The sequence below is a fragment of the Salvelinus alpinus genome, chromosome 38 (genome assembly GCF_045679555.1).
Source record: "Salvelinus alpinus chromosome 38, SLU_Salpinus.1, whole genome shotgun sequence".
NCBI lineage: Eukaryota > Metazoa > Chordata > Actinopteri > Salmoniformes > Salmonidae > Salvelinus > Salvelinus alpinus.
In genome coordinates, this window is record NC_092123.1 from 8093073 (window position 1) to 8117623 (window position 24551).

Consider the following 24551-nt stretch of genomic DNA (forward strand, 5'->3'; position numbering starts at 1 on the left):
TCTGCAATCAGACAAAATGCAAATAAATAAATCACACATCTCTTCAAGGGACCCCCACTGGTGGTCTATAAGCGTGGTCGCAATATTGGAGATAGTTTGGTGAGATCTGACATGAACCCTGAGCCCACTCAGACACTCTTGACACCTATCCAAAATGTTAACTACAAAAATGTGGCTCATGCACACAGTGCAATAGCACTATAAAAACGTCTTTCTTCAGACACCCACATACAGGTCGAAAGATCCCTGTTAGGGGCATCATATCATGCAAGACCAAGGGAGTAATCTATCTCATCACCTGTTCATGTGGAAAAGCCTATGTAGGACAAACGAAAAGACAATTAAAACAACGCATAGCTGAACACCACAGCTCAATCAGGTGTCAGAACACTGACTATCCAGTAGCAGCTCACTTTGTTGAAGCTAACCATCCCATCTCCTCCCTCAAATACCCAGGCATTGAGCATGTTGCTCTACCAAGGAGCAGGTAGTAACATTGAGATCCTACTACTACAAAGAGGCTTACTGGATATCCTATCTAAAAACATTGACCCCTAGTGGTCTGAATATTGACTTTCATCTCTTTTTTATTTTATAGCATATTCCTAATATGTTACCCCTGTTTTACATTTACATTTTAGTCATTTAGCAGACGCTCTTATCCAGAGCGACTTACAGTAGAGACGATGTTCATTATATATTAAGGTTGAACCAAAAGATTACATGTAACAAAAACGATAGACTAAATTATTATGTGAAATTGAATTTAATAATATATGATGATGCTAATATGATGTACACTCCATTGTTTCTATATGATAACAATAGCATAATATATTTTATATGCCATATACAATTTAAGTTTCATTAATTTTAATTAACTTAATCATTATGACACACCCCTCACTATTGTCATTGGTTACACTAATTGCACTGTTTGTCTACATAACCTGGTTCAAGTATTCATGACATCACCCTGAGGAAGGCACAGTGATGCCGAAATGTTGGTAAATACCCATTAAATTGCTGGGAGATTACACATGGTGTGCGACTTTATTTTGATAGTGTAATCCAAGTTTATAATTTTAAATGGCTAATTGATCATTAGAAAAAGCTTTTGCAATTATGTTAGCACAGCTGAAAACTGTCGTGCTGATTAAAGAAGCAATAAAACTGGCCTTCTTTAGACTACTTGAGTATCTGGAGCATCAGCATTTGTTGGTTCGATTACAGGCTCAAAATGGCAAGAAACAAATAACTTTCTTCTGAAACTTGTCAGTCTATTCTTGTTCTGAGAAATTAAGGCTATTCCATGTGAGAATTTGCCAAGAAACTGAAGATCTCGTACAACGCTGTGTACTACACCCTTCACAGAATAGCGCAAACTGGCTCTAACCAGAATAGAAAGAGTGGGGGGCACCGGTGCACAACTGAGCAAGAGGACAAGTACATTAGTGTCTAGTTTGAGAAACAGATGCCTCACAAGTCCTCAACTGGCAGCTTCATTAAATAGTCCCCGCAAAACACCAGTCTCAACATCAACAGTGAAGAGGCGACTACGGGATGCTGGAATTCTAGGCAGAGTTGCAAAGAAAAATACCTATCTCAGACTGGACAATAAAAAGAAAAGATTAAGATGGGCAAAACAGACACTGGACAGAGGAACTCTGCCTAGAAGGCAAGCATCTCGGAGTTGCCTCTTCACTGTTGATGTTGAGACTGGTGTTTTGAACAGTACTGTGTGTTATAAATATATATATGGGGGATTGTAAATGATGCAGACAATTACATTGATGGAATCTATAAAATCTATATGCAATATTAAGCCTGGTCTTTCCCTAACAAAAAAATAATGTAAGACAGGTAAACAAACTGCTTTTTTTAAAAGATAAAAATCACTACGGCCTACATTGTAAACTGAAAAACATTTTCAAAAAATGAAATAAAAAGTATTCTTTATTCTCTTGAGAAACTGCATCTTTATAACTGGCTTAAGGCATCCAACTCACGGATTTGAGATTTCGCACTGCTGTCAATGACAAGAACATCGTCTATATTGCTAGCGACGATGGTTCAGTCTCTTGTACAGGCACCCCATTAGTTTCACCATGCTGCCCTGAGATAGATGAAATCTTCTCTTCTGATGACTTCTCCTGCGTCTGCAAACAGTAAGCAAAGGGCAATATTTAGAAACAAATCATTCCAACTTATGAGAAGCCACAGCTACAGTGCATTCGAAAAGTATTCAGAACCCTTGACTTTTTACGTTACAGCCTTATTCTAAAATAGATTTCTCATCAATCTAAACACAATAACCCATACTGACAAAGCAAAAACAGGTTTAGACATGTTTGCACATTTATTACAAATAAAAAAAAACGGTAATATCACATTTACATAGGTATTCAGACCCTTTACTCAGTACTTTGTTGAAGCACCTTTGGCAGTGATTACAGCCTTGATTCTTCTAGGGTAGGTAGGACACTACAAGCTTGGCACACATGTATTTGGGGAGTTTCTCACGTTCTTCTCTGCTGATCCTCTCAAGCTCTGTCAGGTAGGATGGGGAGTGTCACTGCACAGCTATTTTCAGGTCTCTCAAGAGATGTTTGATTGGGTTCAAGTCCGGGATCTGGCTGGGCCACAAGGACATTCAGAGACTTGTCACAAAGACACTCCCGCGTTGTCTTGGCTGTGTGCTTAGGGTCGTTGTCCTGTTGGAAGGTGAACCTTCCTTCCAGTCTGAGGTGCTGAATGTTCCGGAGCAGGTTTTCATCAAGGATCTCTCTGTTCTTTGCTCCGTGAATCTTTCCCTCAATCCTCACTAGTCTCCCAGTCCCTGCCGCTGAAAAACATGCCCACAGCATGATGCTACCACCACCACGCTTCACCATAGGGATGGTGCCAGGTTTCCTCCAGACGTGACGCTTGGCATTCAGGCCAAAGAGTATATATTGGTTGGTTTCATATTATTGGTTTCATCAGACCAGAAAATCATCTTTCTCATAGTCAGAGTCCTTTAGGTGCCTTTTGGCAATCTCCAAACCGGCTATTGTGCCTTTTACTGAGGAGTGGCATCCGTCTGGCCACTCCACCATAAAGGCCTGATTGGTGGAGTGCTGTAGAGATGGTTGTCCTTCTAGAAGGTTCTTCCATCTCCACAGAGGAACTCCGGAGCTCTGTCAGTGACTGTCAGTGACCATTGGGTTCTTCGTCACCTCCCTGACCAAGGCCCGTGTCCCACGATTGCTCAGTTTGGCCGGGCGGCCAGCTCTAGGACGAGTTTTGGTGGTTCCAAACTTCTTCCATTTAAGAATGATGGAGGGCACTGTGTTTTTGGGGATCTTCAATGCTGCAGATCTGATCTGTGTCTTGACACAATCCTGTCTTGGAGCTCAACGGACAATTATGAACTGACTCTAAAGCAGACGGACCGGATTCCAACAGAGAAGACAACAACGACATACGGGCATAAATATATACATTGCAATTATTCTCGAATGAGCGGTCATTCATGTGCAAAGGATTAGCATTTCAATTAATATAATTATCAACTGTGTGTAGTAAATCTATTTTGTTTTTCCCGCTCACGCTCAGTCCCCACCTGTTTCGTTTGTCTACCAAGCCGTCATATCGGCTTCGTCCGCTAGGGACTTTTTCTTTGTATCATGTAGTAACCAAATATCTACTGTTTGTGTGTAAGTAATTCTGTGTGATTATTTAGTTAGTAAATAAATAAATAAAGCCAATTTGTATATCGCTGATTCATGATTTAGGCTAGGGTTCGTGCAGATATTCAAGGGTTTGTGACGTTCAGTAATGAGAACAGATGAGGTAATAATAATAATAATTCCTTAATAAGAGACTGTTTTGTTAAGATATGAAAATATCTGAAGAGTCGATTCGGAAAATAGAGACTTTATTTAAAATCCGTGGTGCCCCAACTTCCTAGTTAATTCAAGTTTACATAAGTTTAATTACACAGAGAATTGATAAAATAACAGTCTTCACATTTAATGATGGTCCTGACACGACAGGGAACTCCAATCAAGTTGTAGAAACATCTCAAGGATGATCAATGGAAACAGGATGCACCTGTGCTCAATTTTGTGTCTCATGGCAAAAGGGTATGAAATGTTGTGAATAGGGGTATTTCTGTTTTTTATTTTTAATAAAATTAGCAAACATTTCTAAAAACCTATTTTAGCTTCGTCATTTTGGGGAATTGTGTGTAGATGATGAGGGGTAAAAAATGATTTAATCCATTTTAGAATAAAGCTGTAACGTAACAAAACGTGGAAAAAGGGAAGGGGTCTGAATACTTTCCGAATGCACTGTGTACAAAACATTAACACCACCTTCCTAATATTGAGTAGCGCAACCCCTTTAATTTGGATCTCTTTTAGACCCCATTTGGACTAATCTTCCAAGAGTCCTTAAACATTAAAATACAATTTATAATACGAACACATTTTCACATATAACACACTATTACAAACATACTGACCCAATAAATACTCAATCTAAAAAATATTGATTATTCATCTACTATAGTCCCACAACATTTCTATGTATTATATTTAAATCGTTGAAAGTTTTCTGGTTTGCTCAGTTAATTTATTCAATTTCTTTATTGCTCTAAATCGAAATGTTATTTAGCCTATTTCTCTTTTCTGTCTGGACAACGCATAGATGGTGGACAATCTATTCCTAGTATTTACGGAATGTCTGTCTCTTACCAACTGAATACCGTTGTGAATAGAACTTGGCATTTTAAATGAATATTATGAAATACAATAAGCATGTTCCTTTCAATTATCTTGTTCTTGGTTGGTCATCAATCGACATTGAGCATGACTGCAACAGAAGAACCATATCTCCACCTTAAAACAATCCTTGCTGCTTTGTTCTGTGCATTCTGCAGCCTCCTAACTTCACTTGATGATGCATTTCCCCAGACCACAGAACAGTAATTCACCTCACTCTCAATTAATGCTTGTGTTATTTGCTGAATTTTTTTTCCTGGTAAATATTTAGCTATCCTTCTGATTATGCATGCTGTTTTTATTTTTATTTAGATTAGTTATTTGAGACGATCATAAGCAGTTGTCTAGCTGCACTCCCAATAGTTTGGTTTCTGCCACTTCTTCAATTTGTACTCCTCCCATACTTAATTGTATCCCATGCTGTTTTGGCCTTTTCCTAGTGGAACAGACCAACATAACTTTGGTTTTCTTGGTGTTTAAAACAAGTTTGTTTTGGCAAACCCACTCCCTAATATTCTCCAAATCTCCTTGTAAAGCTTGCTGTACCTGTTGAACCGATTGTCTTGCTGCATAAATTGTAGTATCATCTGCAAATATAGTAGCTTGAGTTTCAGCTAAGGCATAGGGGAAGGTTGTTGGCATATATTAAATAGAGAAGTGGCCCAAGGCAGCTGCCCTGCGGTATTCCACAGTTTAACACGAGGGGAAGAAAATGAACCATTGATATAGGTGGACTGTTTCCTGTCAGTTAGATATGACTGTACCCAATTCAATGCTACCTCCTTAAAACCATAATGCATTAATTTTGTCAAAATTATTTAATGATCCACTAAATCAAATGCTGCACTGAAATCTAAAAATAGTACACCCACAAACTTGCTGTCTCCTCCCCTTCATCTACACTGATTGAAGTGGATTTAACAAGTGACATCAATAAAGGATCATCACCTTCACCTGGTCAGTCTGTCATCGAAATAGCAGGTGTTCATAATATTTTGTACACTCAGTGTATATTAGTAATACCCAATGATGTGCACCTGCTTATTCATGTGGATTTGTCTATTGTAATACCATACAGAACATCATTCACATTATCTCAAAACATTGCCACCACTGACAGGATGACTGCACACAAGATACACAATCATGTGTTGAAGGTACATGCACATTGACCATGACTAGGCAGGCAAACAAAAGCACAATAAAGGACAGTGGCGTTAAACAATTTGGGTAAAGAAAAAAAAAAAATCTAAAAATAATACAGGTTCTGCAATTAACCAACTGATGTAGAATCTGAATCATCCCATTAACGCATGTAAGGTGCTGTGGTTGGCATTTAAAAACAAGGACAGAGGACTTACTGACCGTATACCCATAAACATAGGTCATTTTCCTATATCCATAATGTAGTTTACGAAAGTTCAAATCAAGAAGGCTGGTCTGAATGATCGTTTTTCAACAGTTTGACAACCATCCACCACCAGCTATAATAACCTTAAGGCCCGTCATTGGAACACCTTTCGCCTAGCAGGGGGGGGTTTCAATGCCAGCTGCCCAGTAAAGTGCTACCCGTCACCAGCATTTGGAGCCGAGGAGCATGCTGACATCAAGTGGTTTCTGTGAGAAGTACAGGAGGGGGCGTGTTACCCCGTGTTGCGTTTTACCCCATGTGGCGTTTTACCCCAAGTTACCCTATATTCAGTGTGTTTATGCAATTTGTCTGGGACGTAGCATGTTTTGATAAATGTTATCTAGTTAAAAGATCCCATTTCCGATCTAGCTAATGATTATGCCCATGTTAAATGCAGATAGCCAAACCAATGCGTCAGCCTATTTATTTATAGCCACTATGCTGCATCAGTTAGGCTACAGGTGATAATGGTTATAGCATACCTGATAAGATGGACCATGCATAGGCTATACGCATGGTCCAATATGTTAAAATCATTTTACCAATATGTAATATCTTATTGGGCTTATTTCTGGAGGTGGAAATTATATTTTAGATTTGAATTCATTTTGGAGTAGACGTCCTTTTAAAAAGTCAACGGTTGAACTTCTCAGTCCTTCTACATACAATTTCCTCAAATCCCCACTCTACGCAACCTTTTCCTCCACTGCTAGAGGCTGGCGGGTTCCCTCTGTAGCTTGCAGCTCTGAAGTGTAAAATTAAGTTTGGTTGTAGTTTTAAGGATTTGTTGTACAGCTCGCGGCTGAGACCACTTGCTGGAGTGGCTTGCTCTCTGCTCTCTCCTTACCTCCGGTATACACTTCCAGTGTAGCGGCTAAAGACCTAGAACGATGCTTTTGATAAGCCCCCAGGTTCATAAGGGAACACCTTTGCATCCATAACTCAGCCGAGATCAACACAAAACACTTACATTATTCCCTTGTGTAGTTGGTGCGGGCTGCCTCTCGGCCAGCTGCTTAGACTCCCCGTCAGTAGCCACCTTAGATTCAGACTTCACGTCCCTCTCATTGGGTTTGGCTTTAGCTGGAGAGGGTTTAGCTTCTTGTGAGTCATTGCCTTCAGTTGTGGCCCCAGCTACAACTGGTTCTTGTTGCATCTCTTCCTGGACGTTGCTAAACGGCCGGTCGTCGTTCCTCAGGGTCTCCACGTTTCTGGGAGGGGAGCATTGAGGGGCCTCCCCCCCTGCCAGTGGGTCGTGGTTTGTACCTCTCAGATGGGCCTGGGGCTCGGGCTGGTCCATGGCTGGAGGAGGAGGGTCCCTGGGCCTGCCGATGCGCAGCAGTCTCGTAATGCCGTGCTTGATGGCTGCCTGGCATCTACAGTACATAAACACCTGAGGAACATGAGGAATATTCTGCTTCAGTGACATGTAGGGAACTGGCTACAACTGGAAACAGTTACTATGACTGCTGTGTGATAGTCAGGGATGGGTCAAATTCCATTCCATTTCAATATGGAAGTAAATTTAATTTCTCATTCAAGCATTGAAAAGGGCCATTTATTTTTCAACACCAATTCTCTTTCTGAAATGTTTTAATTGAAATGTAATTTACCCCAGGCCTTCTAAAAGTGTTTCAAGTGTGTGTGTGTGTGTGTGTGCGCACGCGCACCAGGATGGAAAGCACGATGAGGAGCACAGGGATATCCCGGGTGACCGGCAGGTCATTGATGGCTACGAGCAACTCGCTGATCCTCTGGCCAAAGTGCTTCTGCGTTTCCGTGAAGAAGTTGGTGATGGTCATAGTGATTGCATTCAGAGAAAGACAAAACAACACACCATCACACCACGTCCTATTGGAAATAGACTAAATGCTACACAGGTTATTGGTCATCAACAGGGTTGCGGTCAATTCCATTTCAGTGCAGTCAATGCAGGAAGGATTCACGCATTGTTTACTTTATTTGGACAGGTAGAATTAGAGACAGATACAGAGAGATGGGAAGGATAAGGGTTGGGGTTTGATCCCTAGTCTCCGGTAGGGAGCAGTTTGTGTGCCTAGAGCATTACCGCTAGACCAAAGGCTCTGCACTTACATCCTGTATGGCTGAATTGAAATGGAATTGTCCCCAACCCCGGTTGTCAACTACAGGTTACCTTAGCTTGGGGTACGAGACGGATTGGGGTGACGTTGAGGACTTTGTTGTACATCTTACAGAGACCATCCTGGAGAGTCATTGGTACAGAGGTGCCTTCTGGGGTAAAGGTAGGAAGGAGTCCAATACAGTAGGCTTCATGACAACATAACCCATATGCATTTCCACAGTAAGTTTACTGCAAACAGTGCAAAGTGTAACAAAATGTTGACGCTGTTGGAGACCAGTAAGACCTGAGCACATTTTCTTGTATACTTATCTGTTCTAATAATTATGGGTAAGGGCTGATATATAAAATAGTAATTTACAATCTGACTATTTTATATCTTATATACTCTTGAATAGATGTTTTTTTATATATATCCTTTGGGATTTAAAGTAGTGTTAGGTTTAAGCTCTTTGTATGAGAAGTGAAATGTTACAGTGGACTGCAGGAATGTGTTCTCCCAATAACTCAAGCCCTCTCTTGACTGATAACAAGTCCGGTGATATGCAAGGAGGAGCACAGAGAAATACTGGATGATGGAAAAGTACTGAAACACATCTTTCTGGAAAGGAAGAGGTGAGAACTAAAGGTATAAAATGGGCACTACACTGTATTGAATGTATGTTCTTAGCTGACACATCCAGTTAGTTGTAACAAATCTAGTTTGAGCTTTTTTGCTGTCTGCCTGGAGTTTGTACCAGACATCTAGAACCTCTGTGCATATCACAGGACTTCTTACCAGTGGAGAGAGGCCTTGAGTTATTGGGAGTACACATTCCTAAATAACTCCACTTCTCATACACAAAGACCTTAAACCGAACACCACTTTCAAATCTCCAAGGATATATAAAAAACATCTATTCATAATAAAGAGGACATCATTATATAAACCAGTAAAGAGAGAGATTGTAAATTACTATTTTATCAGCCCTAACACATAAAATGATTATTACTACTGATAATTATACAAGAAAAGGTGTTCTGGTCTAAATGGTCTCCAACCAGAGTATGTGAGCGGAGTTGAGTGGTTGGAAATCGCGCTAGTCACACATGGAGAGGTCAAAACCGCTCCACGCGGACAAAAAAAAACACAAAAAAAACTGCTACTCCAAATTCGCTCCATTCATTAAAATCACACTTTAACCAACACTATTTATGACTACCTGGATCTACCAATTGTTTTTTAAGTATTGAAACCAAAACATATGGATTTGAATGAAAAGTATTTGAATAAACATGAAACGGTGAATGTAAGAAGCGGAAATAGGCTACATGTCATATTAAATAGCAGGTAGTCAGGAACGAAAATGAATTATTAAGGCTATATTATTTCAAGGCTATAGCCTACAAATAAATACATTGTGAAGCATTTGCGTGTGCGACACAATAGGCTGGTTGTATTAAATCATTATAGTCTATAAATTGCGCATATAGGCTGTGACTCGGAGTTAAATAAAAAATGACTTATTAGTGCCATTGAATTGATTTTTAGAACTAATTTTTAGAAAGACGAGTTTGGCCAGTCTGTGGCTTCAGGCTCATGCGATGGTGCCCGGAGAGCAGGCCAGCCGTGGAGAATACCCTCTCCACACTTGCAGAGCCACTGGGGATGCTAAACACCCTTTTGGCCACTCTTGCCAGGCTGGGCAGAAGTGCATTAAGCTCTCAGCATTAAACAACATTTCGTTGTATTAAATCATTATAGTCTCCAAATTGCGCATATAGGCTATGACTTACTTAGAATTAAATAAAAATGAAACGAGAAATCCCTGATTCGGCTCAGTGCCGTTGAATTCACTTTTAGAAACACGACTTTGGCCAGTGTCTGTGGCTTCAGGCTCATGCTAAGTGCCTGGAGAGCTGTATACTTGCAAAGCCACTGGGGATGCTAAATACCAGGCGGGACACTTTTGCCAGGCTGGGCAGGAATGCAGAGTTGTTTTTAAATGTTTCTATAGGTAGGCCTAAAAGGTTTTTAGGCAAAATAACCCAATCAAAACGGAAAGCTCCTTGAACGTGGGAATATGCCAGTCCTATTGGGCCAAAATCAACTTTGGCCTATAGTATAGATAATAGAACAAAAATGAACGAAACGAAATTTACGAGACACCCGATTTTTTCGCTTATAAATACAATGACAGTTATCTACCCACCTCGTTCCGTTCTGTCAGCATGTGCATGTAGAATGTATGAGATAGGTGTCTCTTTCAGATTCCACAATGATTATTTAGTTGTGGACACTATATCACCGCATTTCCCTCTTGCTCTTGGTCCCCATCTTTGTAAGTCGACTTGATTTAGCATCTGTGTGTTTTATCAGTTTCTTTTTGAAAATATTTAGCGAACTCCGTGACAGTAGCTAAAGGAAGGGTCTGTAGATAGCAGCACACACGTACACTGGCATGCTCTGAGCTCGTGAAGCGAGTGCTACCGGAGCGCTACTTTGTAGCGGGCTAAAAGGCCGACGCCCCAGCCTTTGGAAATCTCACTCCACGCTCCAGTCAAATTGGGCATGCTAGCGCCTCTCCGCTCACATACCATGTCTCTAACAACATCCATGTGTCTTAATATCTATTTTTTTAATGGCATTACAAAATTAATATATTATCTCTTTATGCACCAATTATTATAAAAGAATGACGCATTTATTCAAATGTTAATGTTTTTTGCATCATCTCACCATTTAAGTCCCACCAGTCAATTTTCCCGGTGCATTTCGCGTCGACGGCAAAGTCAATCTGACAGGACAATAAAATTACAATTACAGATATGATGGATTTAGCATTGTACCATTCCTGGGTCAGGAGCTGGTTTAGTGGCAGTGCTGCCATCCCTGGGACCACACACCCACAGTTCAAACCCTAGTTCTACAACTGCTATTATCCCTCATCAATCTAAAAAAAACCACATCATTTTGTTTTTCCCTCAAGATATTCCTTGGTGTTCCTTCAATTTATTTAGTTGGCTTAGATTTTTTAAAGAATAGACTATGGCATATTATAAATAGCTGAACTAGTTTAAGTCATCCTTACCTGTTCATAAACCCCCAAAAAATATTATTTGCAAAGACATAAAATACTGTTGTAGCATTTAGCCTACATTTATTTTTACCTCTGAGAACATGAATCAATCCTGAATCAGACAGACCCTACACTGAAAGTAGCCAGACTGGCCACTCTGTCTGTAAATAAGTAATTTTGTACCTTCAAATATTCTTTAAAATTAATTATAATAATATTTATTTACTACTAGACATAGAACATCATAGACAGTAAGGGGCTATTAGCAAGTGGACATTTTACAGAATGCATGGAAGTGTGTATTGATAATTTACCTTGTGGAGGAAGAAGCAAAACCACACCAGACCGATGAGAAAGCAGATGGCGAAGATTCGCGTGAACTGGACAAACCAGGAGACTGTAGACCACAGCTCGCTGCAGATGATGACCACTATAATTAAGACACAAACAAACACCTGGAAGAGAGAGAAGGTCCTTTAGAGCAGGGTTTCCTCAACTCTGTCCTGGGGGCCAGTTTAGAATTTTTCATTAGCACTACACAAGCAGATTCAAATAATAGCTTGATGATGAGTTGATTATTTGAATCAGCTGTGAAGTGCTAGGGCAAAAATGTAAACGGGCACCAAGGGGGGCCCCCAGGACAGAGTTTGAGAAACCCTGCTTTGGCTTTGTTTTGATTTGGTTCATTAAGAAATGCTAGCAGCCATGACTGAATTCAAACAGGATTTGGTTTCGGGGTGTGGTTTGATGTGGGTGTCTCGTGTTCGCAGGTAGGAAGAGTTAACAAAATAATTTGGTCATTTCGCTTGAGCCGGCTGGTGAGCGACCGTGGAAAATTTGGCTCGACTTTGGATAGCCCACCTCTGGGACAATATTTTCATGTCGCACATCTTTTAGTTGTCTCATTAAATGCATCTGAATTTCTAAAATGTACAGATGATTTGAGGTTAAGTCGTAAAAATTTGGAGCTACTGACCTTTTAAAATATTGTCCCATGTGCATTGTGTAATTTACGGATGTCTCTAACTAGCCACATAGGGATATCGAATGTCAAACCAAATTGACCATGGGCATTACGATCAGGTTGCGTGCAGCTGCGCTCCTAATTCATGATTACTTGGGTACTGCCAGCTGTGGGCAGGATTATAATAAACCCAACGCACGGAAAACTGTTACGGTACCCTTCATTCCGTGACATTCCATTCTTTCCTATCGTGCAAATCTGTTTTGGACGAGAACTACTTTATGACCAAAATGATCCTATTTACATTTTGTAGTCAATGTTGACACAAGAATAAATGTTTCTGGCTCATATTGATGCCACATAGGCCATTTAAGTTTTTAGGGGCAGTCGCTCCTTAAATAACTGCGATGACGATGAGAAATATTACTGGCGTTGTGACGCCAACGAGTGGTATCAGTTCTGTCTTGTCTTGAGCGTACAGTAAATGACTGTGCTCTGAATCGGAGCGGTTAAGTCATATTGTTGAACACAAAAGTGGCAGCTAGCTTCATACGCATCTCAGTCAGTCAGTGGAGCAGATGGGACTCGCCTCCTCAAGCAGAGATCAGACATGCCAGCCAGCACCATTGAGAGTAGTTTTGTTTTTATATGTCCTTTAGTTTGTGTGTAGGCTAGTCCTAGCCTATGAGTTACTGTGTTTTCTTACAAGTATGAACTTGTAAGTCCAGAAAAGACATTCCCTTTAAATTTCATCCTCCCTGCCTGTGTAGCCTACTTTACAAACTGTCAATCATCAATTCCTTTAGGCAAACCACATGTGGTGTGTGCGGCGGTAAATCCACTTGATTTTGAGCATCACAGTCCCCTCTGCTACACATTATCACCTTCATGACTGTGTCGATCTCTACACCAAAGGTGTCCTCAAAGTGCCATCTCGAGGCCTCGAGTTCATGTGGTTTGAGATCCACCAGGATCTGGCTGAGGGCATCGTCCAGATCCTCCATTCTACAGGTGTCCCTTCCCTCCAGAAGCGTCCAGATCTCTGCCAACGCTTGCCGAGACAGTCTTACTTTGGCGTCGTAGTAGAGATCATTCTGGAAATCACTGGGCTAGTGGTTGGAAAGGAATAGAAAATAAGTAGCACAACAAAGTACAGGCACATACAGATAGCATATTACATCACAAGGAGGTAAAACTTGGGTTGGGCGAAGTCAACCTTTATCCCATCGTGATTATGTACTCAACTTTTATAAACGATGGTAAAACCCTCTATTATAAATACCTCTGCTATAACCACTCTCAGACTATAGCGCAAAATCACATGCTATAACTGGACGAATTATGGCAAAAAATAATGGTTGTGGGCAAAGGCTAAGTGAAGGCAAATCTTTTCTAATCTTTCTGGTGGTCTCAGCATGGCCAGGTCAGGTCTATGTGCACGTCTTTGTGGCGCGCCCATGAAGAAATTACAGTCAACTGATGAGCAACAGGCTTTCTTACCGTACTGAATTAGGTTATAAATCATGGGCTGGATAGAAGCAAGTCTAGCGTCTTCAGAACCGGATAATATTTGCTTTATTTGCCTCATCTTCCTTTCTTAGCGGTCATATTGTTTGTTCCGTCTCTCATAAAGCTGCGATTGAGAACAGCCTATGCCTAGGCCAATAGTCTGACCTTCGTTCTTTTTGAATGCGGCACATTTTGGACAACTTCTCAGACTATTAAAATATTTGGGAAATAGGCTACTGGGTCACAACTTTAACTTCTCTTGACGCTTTTATGATAGGCTACTGGCCATTTGGTTTTCAACCTCGCATGGAGGGATTTTACCAGCCCGCACAAATTATTTATTTCATAACCCCCTACAGCCGATATCTGAGTGGACATCTAATTAGCATAATACAAACATCCCCATCAAAATCTGTTTAGCGTAGAGATATGTTTTTTGTTTGTTGCATGGGCTGCGTCTTGATCCACCGCATCCGCTCATGTCGGCCTTCCGCATCTACTGTGGAAGGTGGCAAAGCTAAAGCAGTATTTGGCAGACCAGGAGACGTCCCGAAAATCTGTTTTCTAGCAAAAAAAGTCTCTCCGAACGGTTTGGGCTACACACTAATATGACCCCTCTATGGAAAGATGAGACTCTCACGAACAGGATGCTGTTCTCCGTTTTGATATACGGGTAATTCCACGTCTTTCTTACATCCCTCAGATATAGGACCGACACTTACTTCCTTTTGATGTGTTTCTATGGGCTAATAGCAGTAAGTTCAAATTCAATGTTCAAATTCAAAATTCAAATTCAGTGTCAAGTGCTACTCTACGGCATGGTAATGTTCAAAGTAGAGTTCAAATTTGATTACATTATTATTATTGTAGTCCCATCCTCCACCACTGAGTTCTTGTAAGTGACATTTCTTTGTTGCAAGTCAAGTTTCTGTTTGCAAGTCTTGTGTCCTGATTCTTCACTCTTCCTCCCAAAGTGTGCACTAGTGTACCTCATTCTTGGCCCTGAAGAGCAGCAGTGTGTAAATCGTCATCCCTACCTGTGCTAAAACACCCATTCGACTACAATAAGAGCATACTTGGGTAAAGACCTTAGTTGGGTAAATTGAGTGAATGGTTGGATGTGAAAACATGCGCTAAACCGGAGCATTTTTTAAAAATGTAAGTATTTGAATTGTGACTATCGTTAGTTGTACATTGATAAACTGTATTAGGTTTCCACCCATGTTAACCTTATTTGATAATTCATTTTGTGGTCTTTTTTCATAGGAGGTTTTGTCTGGTCTCCATAGCTGAGAGAAGCCGGAGGAGGAATATCACTTTGTCCCATAATAATACTACCAATATTTCTAACTGTACCAATGAGAAGTAGGGCAGACTTATCCATTGTTGGTTGAACTGTTTTCAGTCAAGTTTACAGTGACAATTTGTTACCAGCCACATGTTTCAATGAGGTATTCTGCTAATAGAATTACAATACAGAAATGTTCTCGCCCTTTAGTGAAGTTCTGCTAAGCCTAATGTTGGAAACCATTATCAAGGAAAACGAATTGATAACAATTGTAACCCGTTTCTTGAAAATGAGGACAATAACTGTTGCCTCTATCACAGGTCCCAAGTGTACATACAGTAAGGGGTATATCCTTAATAAAATAATTTGTGATGGTTAATTGTGTATACTGATTGCTACGGCATAGACATGACAAATCTATTCACTAATTAAACACTTATCTGCCTTATGCAGAGGAAGGAAAAACTCTACATGCAATAATGTCCATGTCTTGCAACTTTAACAGTAGTCAAGAAACAGCTTTGTCAACACTCTCACCAAGGGCTAACTCAAAGAATGTTACGGCAAGGTTATGTCCATCTACTCGGTCTCCAAAAATTTGACAAATACACAACTTTGAGTTATTGTTACTGGCAATATATACACTACATCACCAAAAGTATGTAGACACCTGCTCGTCAAACATCTCATTCCAAAATCATGGGCATTAATATAGAGTTTGTCCCCCCTTTGCTGCTATAACAGCCTCCACTCTTCTGGGAACGCTTTCCACTAGATGTTGGAAAATTAATGCGGGGACTTGCTTCCATTAAGCTACACGAGCATTAGTGAGGTCTGTGTTCCAATTCATCCCAAAACGTGTTAGATGGGGTCAAGGTCAGGGCTCTGTGCAGGCCAGTAAAGTTCTTCCACACCGATCTCAACAAACCATTTCTGTATGGACCTCGCTTTGTGCACGGGGGCATTGTCATGCTGAAACAGGAAAGGGCCTTCCCATGCTGAAACAGGAAAGGGCCTTCCCCAAACTGTTGACACAAAGCTGGAAGCACAGAATCATCTAGAATGTCATTGTATGCTGTAACGTTAATATTTCCCTTCACTGGAAGTAAGGGGCCTAGCCCAAACTATGGGGAAAAAATTGCACCAGACCATCATTCCTCCTCCCCTAAACCTTAAGCTGACACTATGCATTGGGGAAGGTAGCGTTCTCCAAACCCAGACTGACAGATGGTGAAGCATGATTCATCACTCCAGAGAACGCGTTTCCACTGCTCCAGAGTCCAATGGCGGCGAGATTTACACACTTCAGCAGACGCTTGGCATTGCGCATGGTGACCTTAGGCTTGTGTGTGGCTGCTCGGCCATGGAAACCCATTCCATGAAGCTCCCAACGAACAGTTATTGTGCTGACGTTGCTTCCAGAGACAGTTTGGGACTCTGTAATGAGTGTTGAAACCGAGGGCTTGCACTTCAGCAGTCGGCGGTCCCGTTCTGTGAGCTTGTGTGGCCTACCACTTCGCGGCTGAGCCGTTGTTGCTCCTAAATGTTTCCACTTCACAAGAACAGCATTTACAGTTGACCAGGGCAGGTCTAGCAGGGTAGACATTTGACGAACTGACTTGTTGGAAAGGTGGCATCCTATGACTGTGCCACAATGAAAGACACTGCTATCTTCAGTAAGGCCATTCTACTGCCAATGTTTGTCTATGGAGATTGCGTGGCTGTGTGCTCGATTTTATACACCCGTCAGCTTGGATGTGGCTGAAATAGACAAATCCACTAATTTGAAGGGGTGTCAACATACTTTTGTATATATAGTGTACATACAGTGCATTTGGAAAGTATTCAGACCTTTACCTTTTCCACATTTTGTACAGCCTTATTCTAAAATAGATGAAGAAAAAAAACATCCTCAATCTACACACAATGCACCATAATGACAAAGCGAACAGGTAGACATTTTTTCACATTTATTCAAAATAAAAACAGAAATCCTTATTTACATACGTATTCAGACCCATCGCTATGAGACTCAATTGAGCTCAGGTGCATCCTGTTTCCATTGATCAACCTTGAGCTGTTTCTACAACTTGGAGTCCACCTGTGGTCAATTCAAATGACAGGATTTAAAAAGGAACACATCTGTCTATATAAAAAGGTCCCACAGTTGGTGACAGTGCATGTCAGAGCAGTAATCGTCCATAGAGTTCTGAGACAGGATTGCGTCGAGGCACAGATCTGGGAAAGGCTAACAAAACATTCCTGCAGCATTGAAGATCCCCAAGAACACAGTGGCCTCCATCACTCTTAAATGGAAGTTTGGAACCACCAAGACTCTTCTGAGAGCTGGCTGCCCAGCCAAACAAGCAATCGGGGGAGAAGAACCCGATGGTCACTGACAGAGCTCCTCCGTGGAGATGGGAGAACCTTCCAGAAGGCGCTGTAATCACTGCCAAAGGTGCTTCAACAAAGTACTGAGTAAAGGGTCTGAATACTTATGTAAAAGTGATATCTCCATTTTTTTTTTTTTTATAAATTGGCAAACATTTCTAAAAACCTGTTTTTGCTTTGTCATTGTGGGGTATTGTGTGTAGATTAAGGAGCGGGAAAAAACTATTTAATCCATTTTAGAATAAGGCTGTGACGTAACAAAGTGTGGAAAAAGTCAAGGGGTCTGAATACTTTCCGGTTGCAGTGTAATTTGAGGTTTTGAAAAAGTTGGTTTTGGCACTGCAGCTATCTAGAAATGACCACAGTCATTTGTGTTGATTAACTTGCTTGCTAGCTTCTTAGGTAGTAGTACAGTATGACCATGGGCAGAAACTGCTTCTACCAATAGAAATCCCCGATCACACTTATAGGCAATGTCATGGTGACATTGGCTAGCTAAGCTCATGCGCAGGAACACGTCAGTGTCACAAGGTTGGAGTAATACATGTTCAACTACTTAAGACTTCGGCTCTAATCCAGGTTGTGCCTTTAGATTGAGAAAATTAACAACTAGGGAAGAATCTTCCACTCTCATTGGCTGCGTTTAAGATCATCAAAACCGTGATGTATGGTGGGAAAATTGTGAATGACTGATCAACAAATAATTATGTTAATAATAATTCCCTGCACTGTCAGCTGCAATATCAAGCCCATAGAGGACTCAAACCTCAAACCCCGGCCTGCTTCGCAAACGTTCCCATAAATCTCGCAATGTTGCGCCTCTGGGTTTAGAAACTCTGTGGTTAGGTGCTGAAGATAATAGTCCAGATGTTACTAATCAACACATCTAACTTCTGGAATGAGCAATCAAGCTACTTTATATGAAAATAATCATGGCCTCTAAACCGTCAAGCTGCATACTGGACCCTATTCCAACTAAACTACTGAAAGAGCTGCTTCCTGTTCTTGGCTCTCCTATGTTGAACATAATAAACGGCTTTGTGTGTTAGTGCTAACGTTCAACCCAAGGTACCAAATTGATATGTGACACGTATTAATGTCAAAATAACATGCAAAACAAGCAAGACCCCCCCCCCAAATAAAAAATATATATATACACACAGTTGAAGTCGGAAGTTTACATACATTTAAACTCAGTTTTTCACAATTCCTGACATTTAATCCAAATAAAAATTCCCTGTCTTAGGTCAGTTAGGATCACCACTTTATTTCAAGAATGTGAAATGTCAGAATAATAGGAGAGAGAATTATTTCTTTCATATTTTATTTCTTTCATCACATTCCCAGTGGGTCAGAAGTTTACATGCACTCAATTAGTATTTGGTAGCATTGCCTTTAAATTGTTTAACTTGGGTCAAACGTTTTGGGTAGCCTTCCACAACCTTCCTCCTGAGAGAGCTGGTGTAACTGAGTCAGGTTGTAGGCCTCCTTGCTCGCACACGCTTTTTCAGTTCTGCCCACAAATTGTCTATAGAGTTGAGGTCAGAGCTTTGTGATGGCCACTCCAATACCTTGACTTTGTTGTCCTTAAGCCATTTTTCCACAACTCTGGAAGTATGCTTGGGGTCATTGTCCATTTGGAAGACCCATTTTCGACCAATCTTTAACTTCCTGACTGATGTGAGATGTTGCTTCAATATATCCACATACTTTTTCTTCCTCGTGATGCCATCTATTTTGTGAAGTACACCAGTCCCTCCTGCAGCAAAGCACCCCACAACACGATGCTGCCACCCCCGTGCATCACGGTTGGGATGGTGTTCTTCGGCTTGCAAGCGACCCCTTTTTCCTCCAAATTTAACGATGGTCATTATGGCCAAACAGTTCTATTTTTGTTTCATCAGAGCAGAGGACATTTCTCCAAAAAGTCCCCATGTGCAGTTGCAAACCGTAGTCTGGCTATTTTTATGGTGGTTATGGAGCAGTGGTTTCTTCCTTGCTGAGCGGCCATTCAGGTTGTCGATATAGGACTCGTTTTACTGTGGATATAAATACTTTTGTACCTGTTTCCTCCAGCATCTTCACAAGGTCCTTTGCTGTTGTTCTGGGATTGATTTGCACTTTTAGCACCAAAGTACGTTAATCTCTAGGAGACAGAACGCATCTCCTTCCTGAGCGGTATGACAGCTGCGTGGTCCCACGGTGTTTATACTTGCGTACTATTGTTTGTACAGATGAACGTGGGACCTTCAGGCATTTGGAACTGCTCCCAAGTATGAACCAGACTTGTGGAGGTCTACAATTTTTTTCCTGCGGTCTTGGCTGATTTCTTTTGATTTTCCCATGATATCAAGCAAAGACGCACTGAGTTTGAAGGTAGGCCTTGAAATACATCCACAGGTACACCTCCAATTGACTCAAATGATGTCAATTAGCCTATCAGAAGCATATAAAGCCATGACATAATTTTCTTGAATGTTCCAAGCTGTTTGAAGGCACAGTCAACTTAGTGTATGTAAACTTCTGACCCACTGGAATTGTGATACAGTGAATTATAAGTGAAATATTCTGTCTAAACAATTGTTGGAAAAATGACTTGTGTCATGCACAAAGTAGATGTTCTAACCGACTTGCCAAAACTATAGTTTGTTAACAAGATTGTTAACAATCTGGTGGTTGAAAAATGAGTTTTAATGACTCAAACCTAAGTGTATGTAAACTTCCGACTTCAACTGTATATAACATTTTTAGGCTTATATTTATTTTGTTTGCAACTATAGTTGAAATGTTTTCCATTTACCTTTTTAGATTTTATACATTCATATTTTGTTACATATTTAATAGAACATTTGCACAAAGGTTCTAAATAAAAGGAGAAATAATCAAATGAGTAAGTACCTTTTATTTGTTGAGTATCATTTTATATAAACTATATATTTATTACAGAAAATGTGCTATAGCGTGATATGTATCGTTATCGGGATATGAAATGACCTATGCCGGGATATTGATTTTGGCCATATCGCCCAGCGATATGTATATATTTTTGAACTTTACCCCCTTTTCTCCCCAATTTCGTGGTATCCAATTGTATTCAATAGGCAGTGAAAGCAAAATGCAGGGTAACGTAACCAAAATAGAAAAAACTGCAGGGAAAGAATGCGGCTTGGTTGGGTTGTGTTTCGGAGCACTGCTTCTTTCATTGAATATATTTTTTTTGCATTTTTTTTACAATTCATTTGTTCTTGACTTTTAAAAATATTTTTTCAATTATTTTTTAAATTTTACTCCCTTTTCTCCCCAATTTCGTGGTATCCAATTGTTAGTATCTTGTCTCATCGCTACAACTCCCGTTTGGGCTAGGGAGAGACGATGGTCGAAAGCCACGCGTCCTCCGAAACACAACCCAACCAAGCCGCACTGCTTCTTAACACAGCGCGCATCCAACCCGGAAGCCAGCCGCACCAATGTGTCGGAGGAAACACCGTGCACCTGGCGACCTGGTTAGCGCGCACTGCGCCCGGCCCGCCACAGGAGTCACTAGTGCGCGATGAGACAAGGATATCCCTACCGGCCAAACCCTCCCTAACCCGGACGACGCTAGGCCAATTGTGCGTCGCCCCACGGACCTCCTGGTCGCGGCCGGCTGCGACAGAGCCTGGGCGCGAACCCAGAGTCTCTGGTGGCACAGCTAGCGCTGCGATGCCCTAGACCACTGCGCCACCCGGGAGGCCACCTCAAAATGATTTCCTTGCAATATTATTTATTTTGCTCAAAACAAAATAAGCTTATTTTTTTGGGCTTTCAATATTATTATTTTTGTTTGCAACACTCAGATATTTGTTCTCAAATTCAAAAGGCTTGCTTGATATTAAAGGCTGAAGAGTAATTCCATACTCCTTCCTCCACACAGCGATGTTTGGACGTCTTTGTCTGGTGTAAAGGTAGGCTATTGCAAACATCACAAATCTATATCTGGTTAAAACGCTGATTGTTTTGCCCCAATGCAATGTGTAGACTGTGCCCTGCTTGTGCTACTGCAATATTCTTAGTTAGCCTACAACAGACAGAAGGTTGTAGCCTACATCCCAAATTAGCCTACAAAATATATTTACTTTTAGAATATTCGTATCAAATAGCTGCAAGGTTTTTATTTCTGCTGTTCATAAATATGAGGCAGAGACGTAGGCTACATCATGTCAATCAAATTGGTTGAGGGTTCAGAAGAGGGTGAGTAAAGAAATGTGAAGGGAGGGGGAAGAAATGTAAGAAACATGACGGGCGGGGGAGGGTGAGCAGCAACTCGATTGTTAGTGTTCACACAAGTTGAGACAATGCCAAAACATACCAGGCCAAATTTTTCAATCTCCTTCAGAAGCTTGGTGAGGAATTGCTTGAACACCAGATTGCATGAAGGCAGCTGTGAAACCTGTGGTAAAAAAAAATGTTCAAATGAAAACTCAGGAAAGTGACATTTCACCTTCTCGCCATTCTGTCATAAGCATTTAAGAGATGTTCAAAATAATGTGTATTTGTCATGTTTGGTTGTATTTTCACACGTCATGTTTTTGTTCAAATAGCTAGCTACTGCAATAGGAAACTTGACAAAGAAAACAAAACATGGCAACATTAAACATGTCGTCCCCCACAAATGTTGCGGCGCCCCCTTTTGGGCCAATTAGTAACAAAAATGTATGCTCAAACAGGACAGGACATATGCTTTTTCAAAGTGTGGGATTTCAGTTGATTACTATAGCAGCCCCTTTGGGCCAATCAGTGTAATTTGCCAAAATCGGGACAGTGGTGTCTGATATATCACGTGTGTTAACTACAATCATTTTCCTGAGCATGTGTGCCAAATTTCAGATCTTCTGTCTCGACTTCTGAAAGCTTGGCTAGGAAAAGCCAACTGACATTTATTTACCACAGAGGTAAACACCTGTCGTGTCCTCTTCAACCACATATTATTATTATTATTATTATTATTAGACCCTGCTGGTCATCTATGAACATCTTGAAGAACGATCTGGCCGTAATGGCCATGTACTCTTATAATCATTCCCTGGCACAGTCAGAAGAGTACTGGGAACCCATCGGAAAGGGGATACCTAGTCAGTTGCACAACTGAATGCATTCAACCGAAATGTGTCTTCCGCATTTAAAGCTGCACAATGCAGAAATCGTTCTGCCATTTCAGTTTGTGACAAAACAAGCAAGTCTAGTGTAGATAATCAGTGTACCATTTAAAAACAGAGTGAAATATATTATTCATAACCAAAAATATTGTATTTTCTTCTGTTTGAAGTTGATGTACAAAACCGAAAGTAAAACACCAAAAAACGAAACTTAAGAACGGGAAGCATAGAATTAGTGCGCATACAACATACCGCTTCCTATATTAGCTTTCAATGAGAATGGTCGATCTATAGACCCCTTCATGTGTTTAAAAACATTGCCGGTTGCGGACAAATTGGTGCTGGTGGCATAACATGGGGGAGTTCTTATAGAACGCCATTAAAAAAAGCTCCCATTTACACGTTGCTTATGAGTGCATTTCACACTACTTTTGGATTATAATACGATTACGGTTCGTTTGAATGTCCTGTTTAATAGCATGTTTGTGTCATCGCAAATCCACTGCATTATACTTACACTTAAACCAGTAAAATGGCTCTTTGGCTAACTTTTGCGACAGACTATATCAACGAGCGTTACGATTCTAGCTAATAACTGCGGCATCCATAAGTTATTTTGCAAAGATCACAACCAAATATAATCTTAACGACTGTTCAATCAATAATCAAAACATTGTAAGCGTATGACAACCACTAAAAATGTATTTTGTTTAGATGTAATAAAAACATTAATCTAGGCTATGTTGAATGGGCGATGGCTTTCTTGCCGCCAAGAGTTTCATGTACTGGAAAATGGTCTATAATAACACATTTCTGTGAATTTGGTCATGTCGCCTAAGAAGTTACACACTGCAGCCTTTCACATTATTTTACCCATTGGTCAAAATATGCATTTCTTATTGGACAATAAAATAATAAATTCAACTAATGGCACCGAGTCATGGCACGAAAACAGGCATTGAGCAGCTGATTGTACTGTACCTCAGCAGGCTTTCTCATGGTCTTTGTGCTTGGGTCGTAGTTCAACATATCATAGGGATCTATCCATTCCTCATCGTCCATCTGCCCTTGAGCAACGAGCAACAGGCTGCATACAGCAGCAATGATGATGAACATCGTGACAGCACTTGTTGACATCTTCCTTTTAAGACGGCTAGCTAACGTTACTACTATGACATTTGGAAGCTACTCTAGCTAAGCTACATTTAACTCGTGCCTCAAACACAACAATAACTTCAAGCTGTGGTCTAACTGTCATTGGCGACATTCTTCTTCGTTGGTATAATGGCGTTCGCAACAATTAAATGTGCACTCCGCCACCTACCGATCCTCGACTTCGATGATGTCATCTACAAAATAGCCTCCAACACTCTACTCAGCAAACTGGATGCAGTCTATCACAGTGCCATCCGTTTTGTCACCAAAGCCCCATATACCACCCATCACTGCGACCTGTATGCTCTAATAGGCTGGCCCTCGCTACATATTCGTCGCCAGACCCACTGGCTCCAGGTCATCTATAAGTCTTTGCTAGGTAAAGCCCCGCCTTATCTCAGCTCACCCACCCGTAGCACGCGCTCCAGCAGGTATATCTCACTGGTCATCCCCAAAGCCAACACCTACTTTGGCTGTCTTTCCTTCCAGTTCTCTGCAGCCAATGACCTGAACAAATTGCAATAATCGCTGAAGACTTACAGTGGGGAGAACAAGTATTTGATACACTGCCGATTTTGCAGGTTTTCCTACTTACAAAGCATGTAGAAGTCTGTAATTTCTATCATAGGTACACTTCAACTGTGAGAGACGGAATCTAAAACAAAAATCCAGAAAATCCCATTGTATGATTTTTAAGTCATTCATTTGCATTTTATTGAATGACATAAGTATTTGATCACCTACCAACCAGTTTGAACTCGTTACCTGTATA

At 40.8% G+C, this 24551-nt stretch overlaps 1 protein-coding gene across 3 annotated transcripts; it reads right to left on the minus strand.

Annotated features, from left to right (window-relative positions):
• Positions 1 to 749: 749 nt before the first annotated feature.
• LOC139566202 (chloride channel CLIC-like protein 1) lies at positions 750 to 24002 on the minus strand. Of its 3 annotated transcripts, none has more exons than XM_071387234.1 (9): positions 23606 to 24002; positions 21838 to 21918; positions 13186 to 13410; positions 11652 to 11792; positions 10998 to 11055; positions 8333 to 8427; positions 7848 to 7946; positions 7148 to 7570; positions 750 to 2159 (listed from the first exon to the last, which is right to left on the minus strand). In XM_071387234.1, the coding sequence occupies exons 1-9, from the start codon at positions 23759 to 23761 to the stop codon at positions 2052 to 2054; spliced, it is 1386 nt and encodes a 461-aa protein (XP_071243335.1). In that variant the 5' UTR covers positions 23762 to 24002; the 3' UTR covers positions 750 to 2051. The 3 variants fall into 3 exon arrangements, with proteins under 3 accessions (XP_071243335.1, XP_071243334.1, XP_071243336.1); XM_071387233.1 differs by having other exon boundaries at positions 8333 to 8430; positions 23606 to 24001; XM_071387235.1 differs by lacking the exon at positions 21838 to 21918 and having other exon boundaries at positions 8333 to 8430.
• Between the last annotated feature and the right edge of the window lie 549 nt (positions 24003 to 24551).

Bases quoted from the DNA above. Each gene is read 5' to 3' on its own strand.
- LOC139566202 (XM_071387233.1), bottom strand. From the start codon at position 23,761: ATGTCAACAAGTGCTGTCACGATGTTCATCATCATTGCTGCTGTATGC. The intron at 21,919-23,605 runs GTACAGTACAAT...TTTTTACCACAG, and splicing joins CCATGAGAAAGCCTGCTGAG to GTTTCACAGCTGCCTTCATG. The intron at 11,793-13,185 runs GTGATAATGTGT...TCTCTCTTCCAG, and splicing joins AGATCGACACAGTCATGAAG to GTGTTTGTTTGTGTCTTAAT.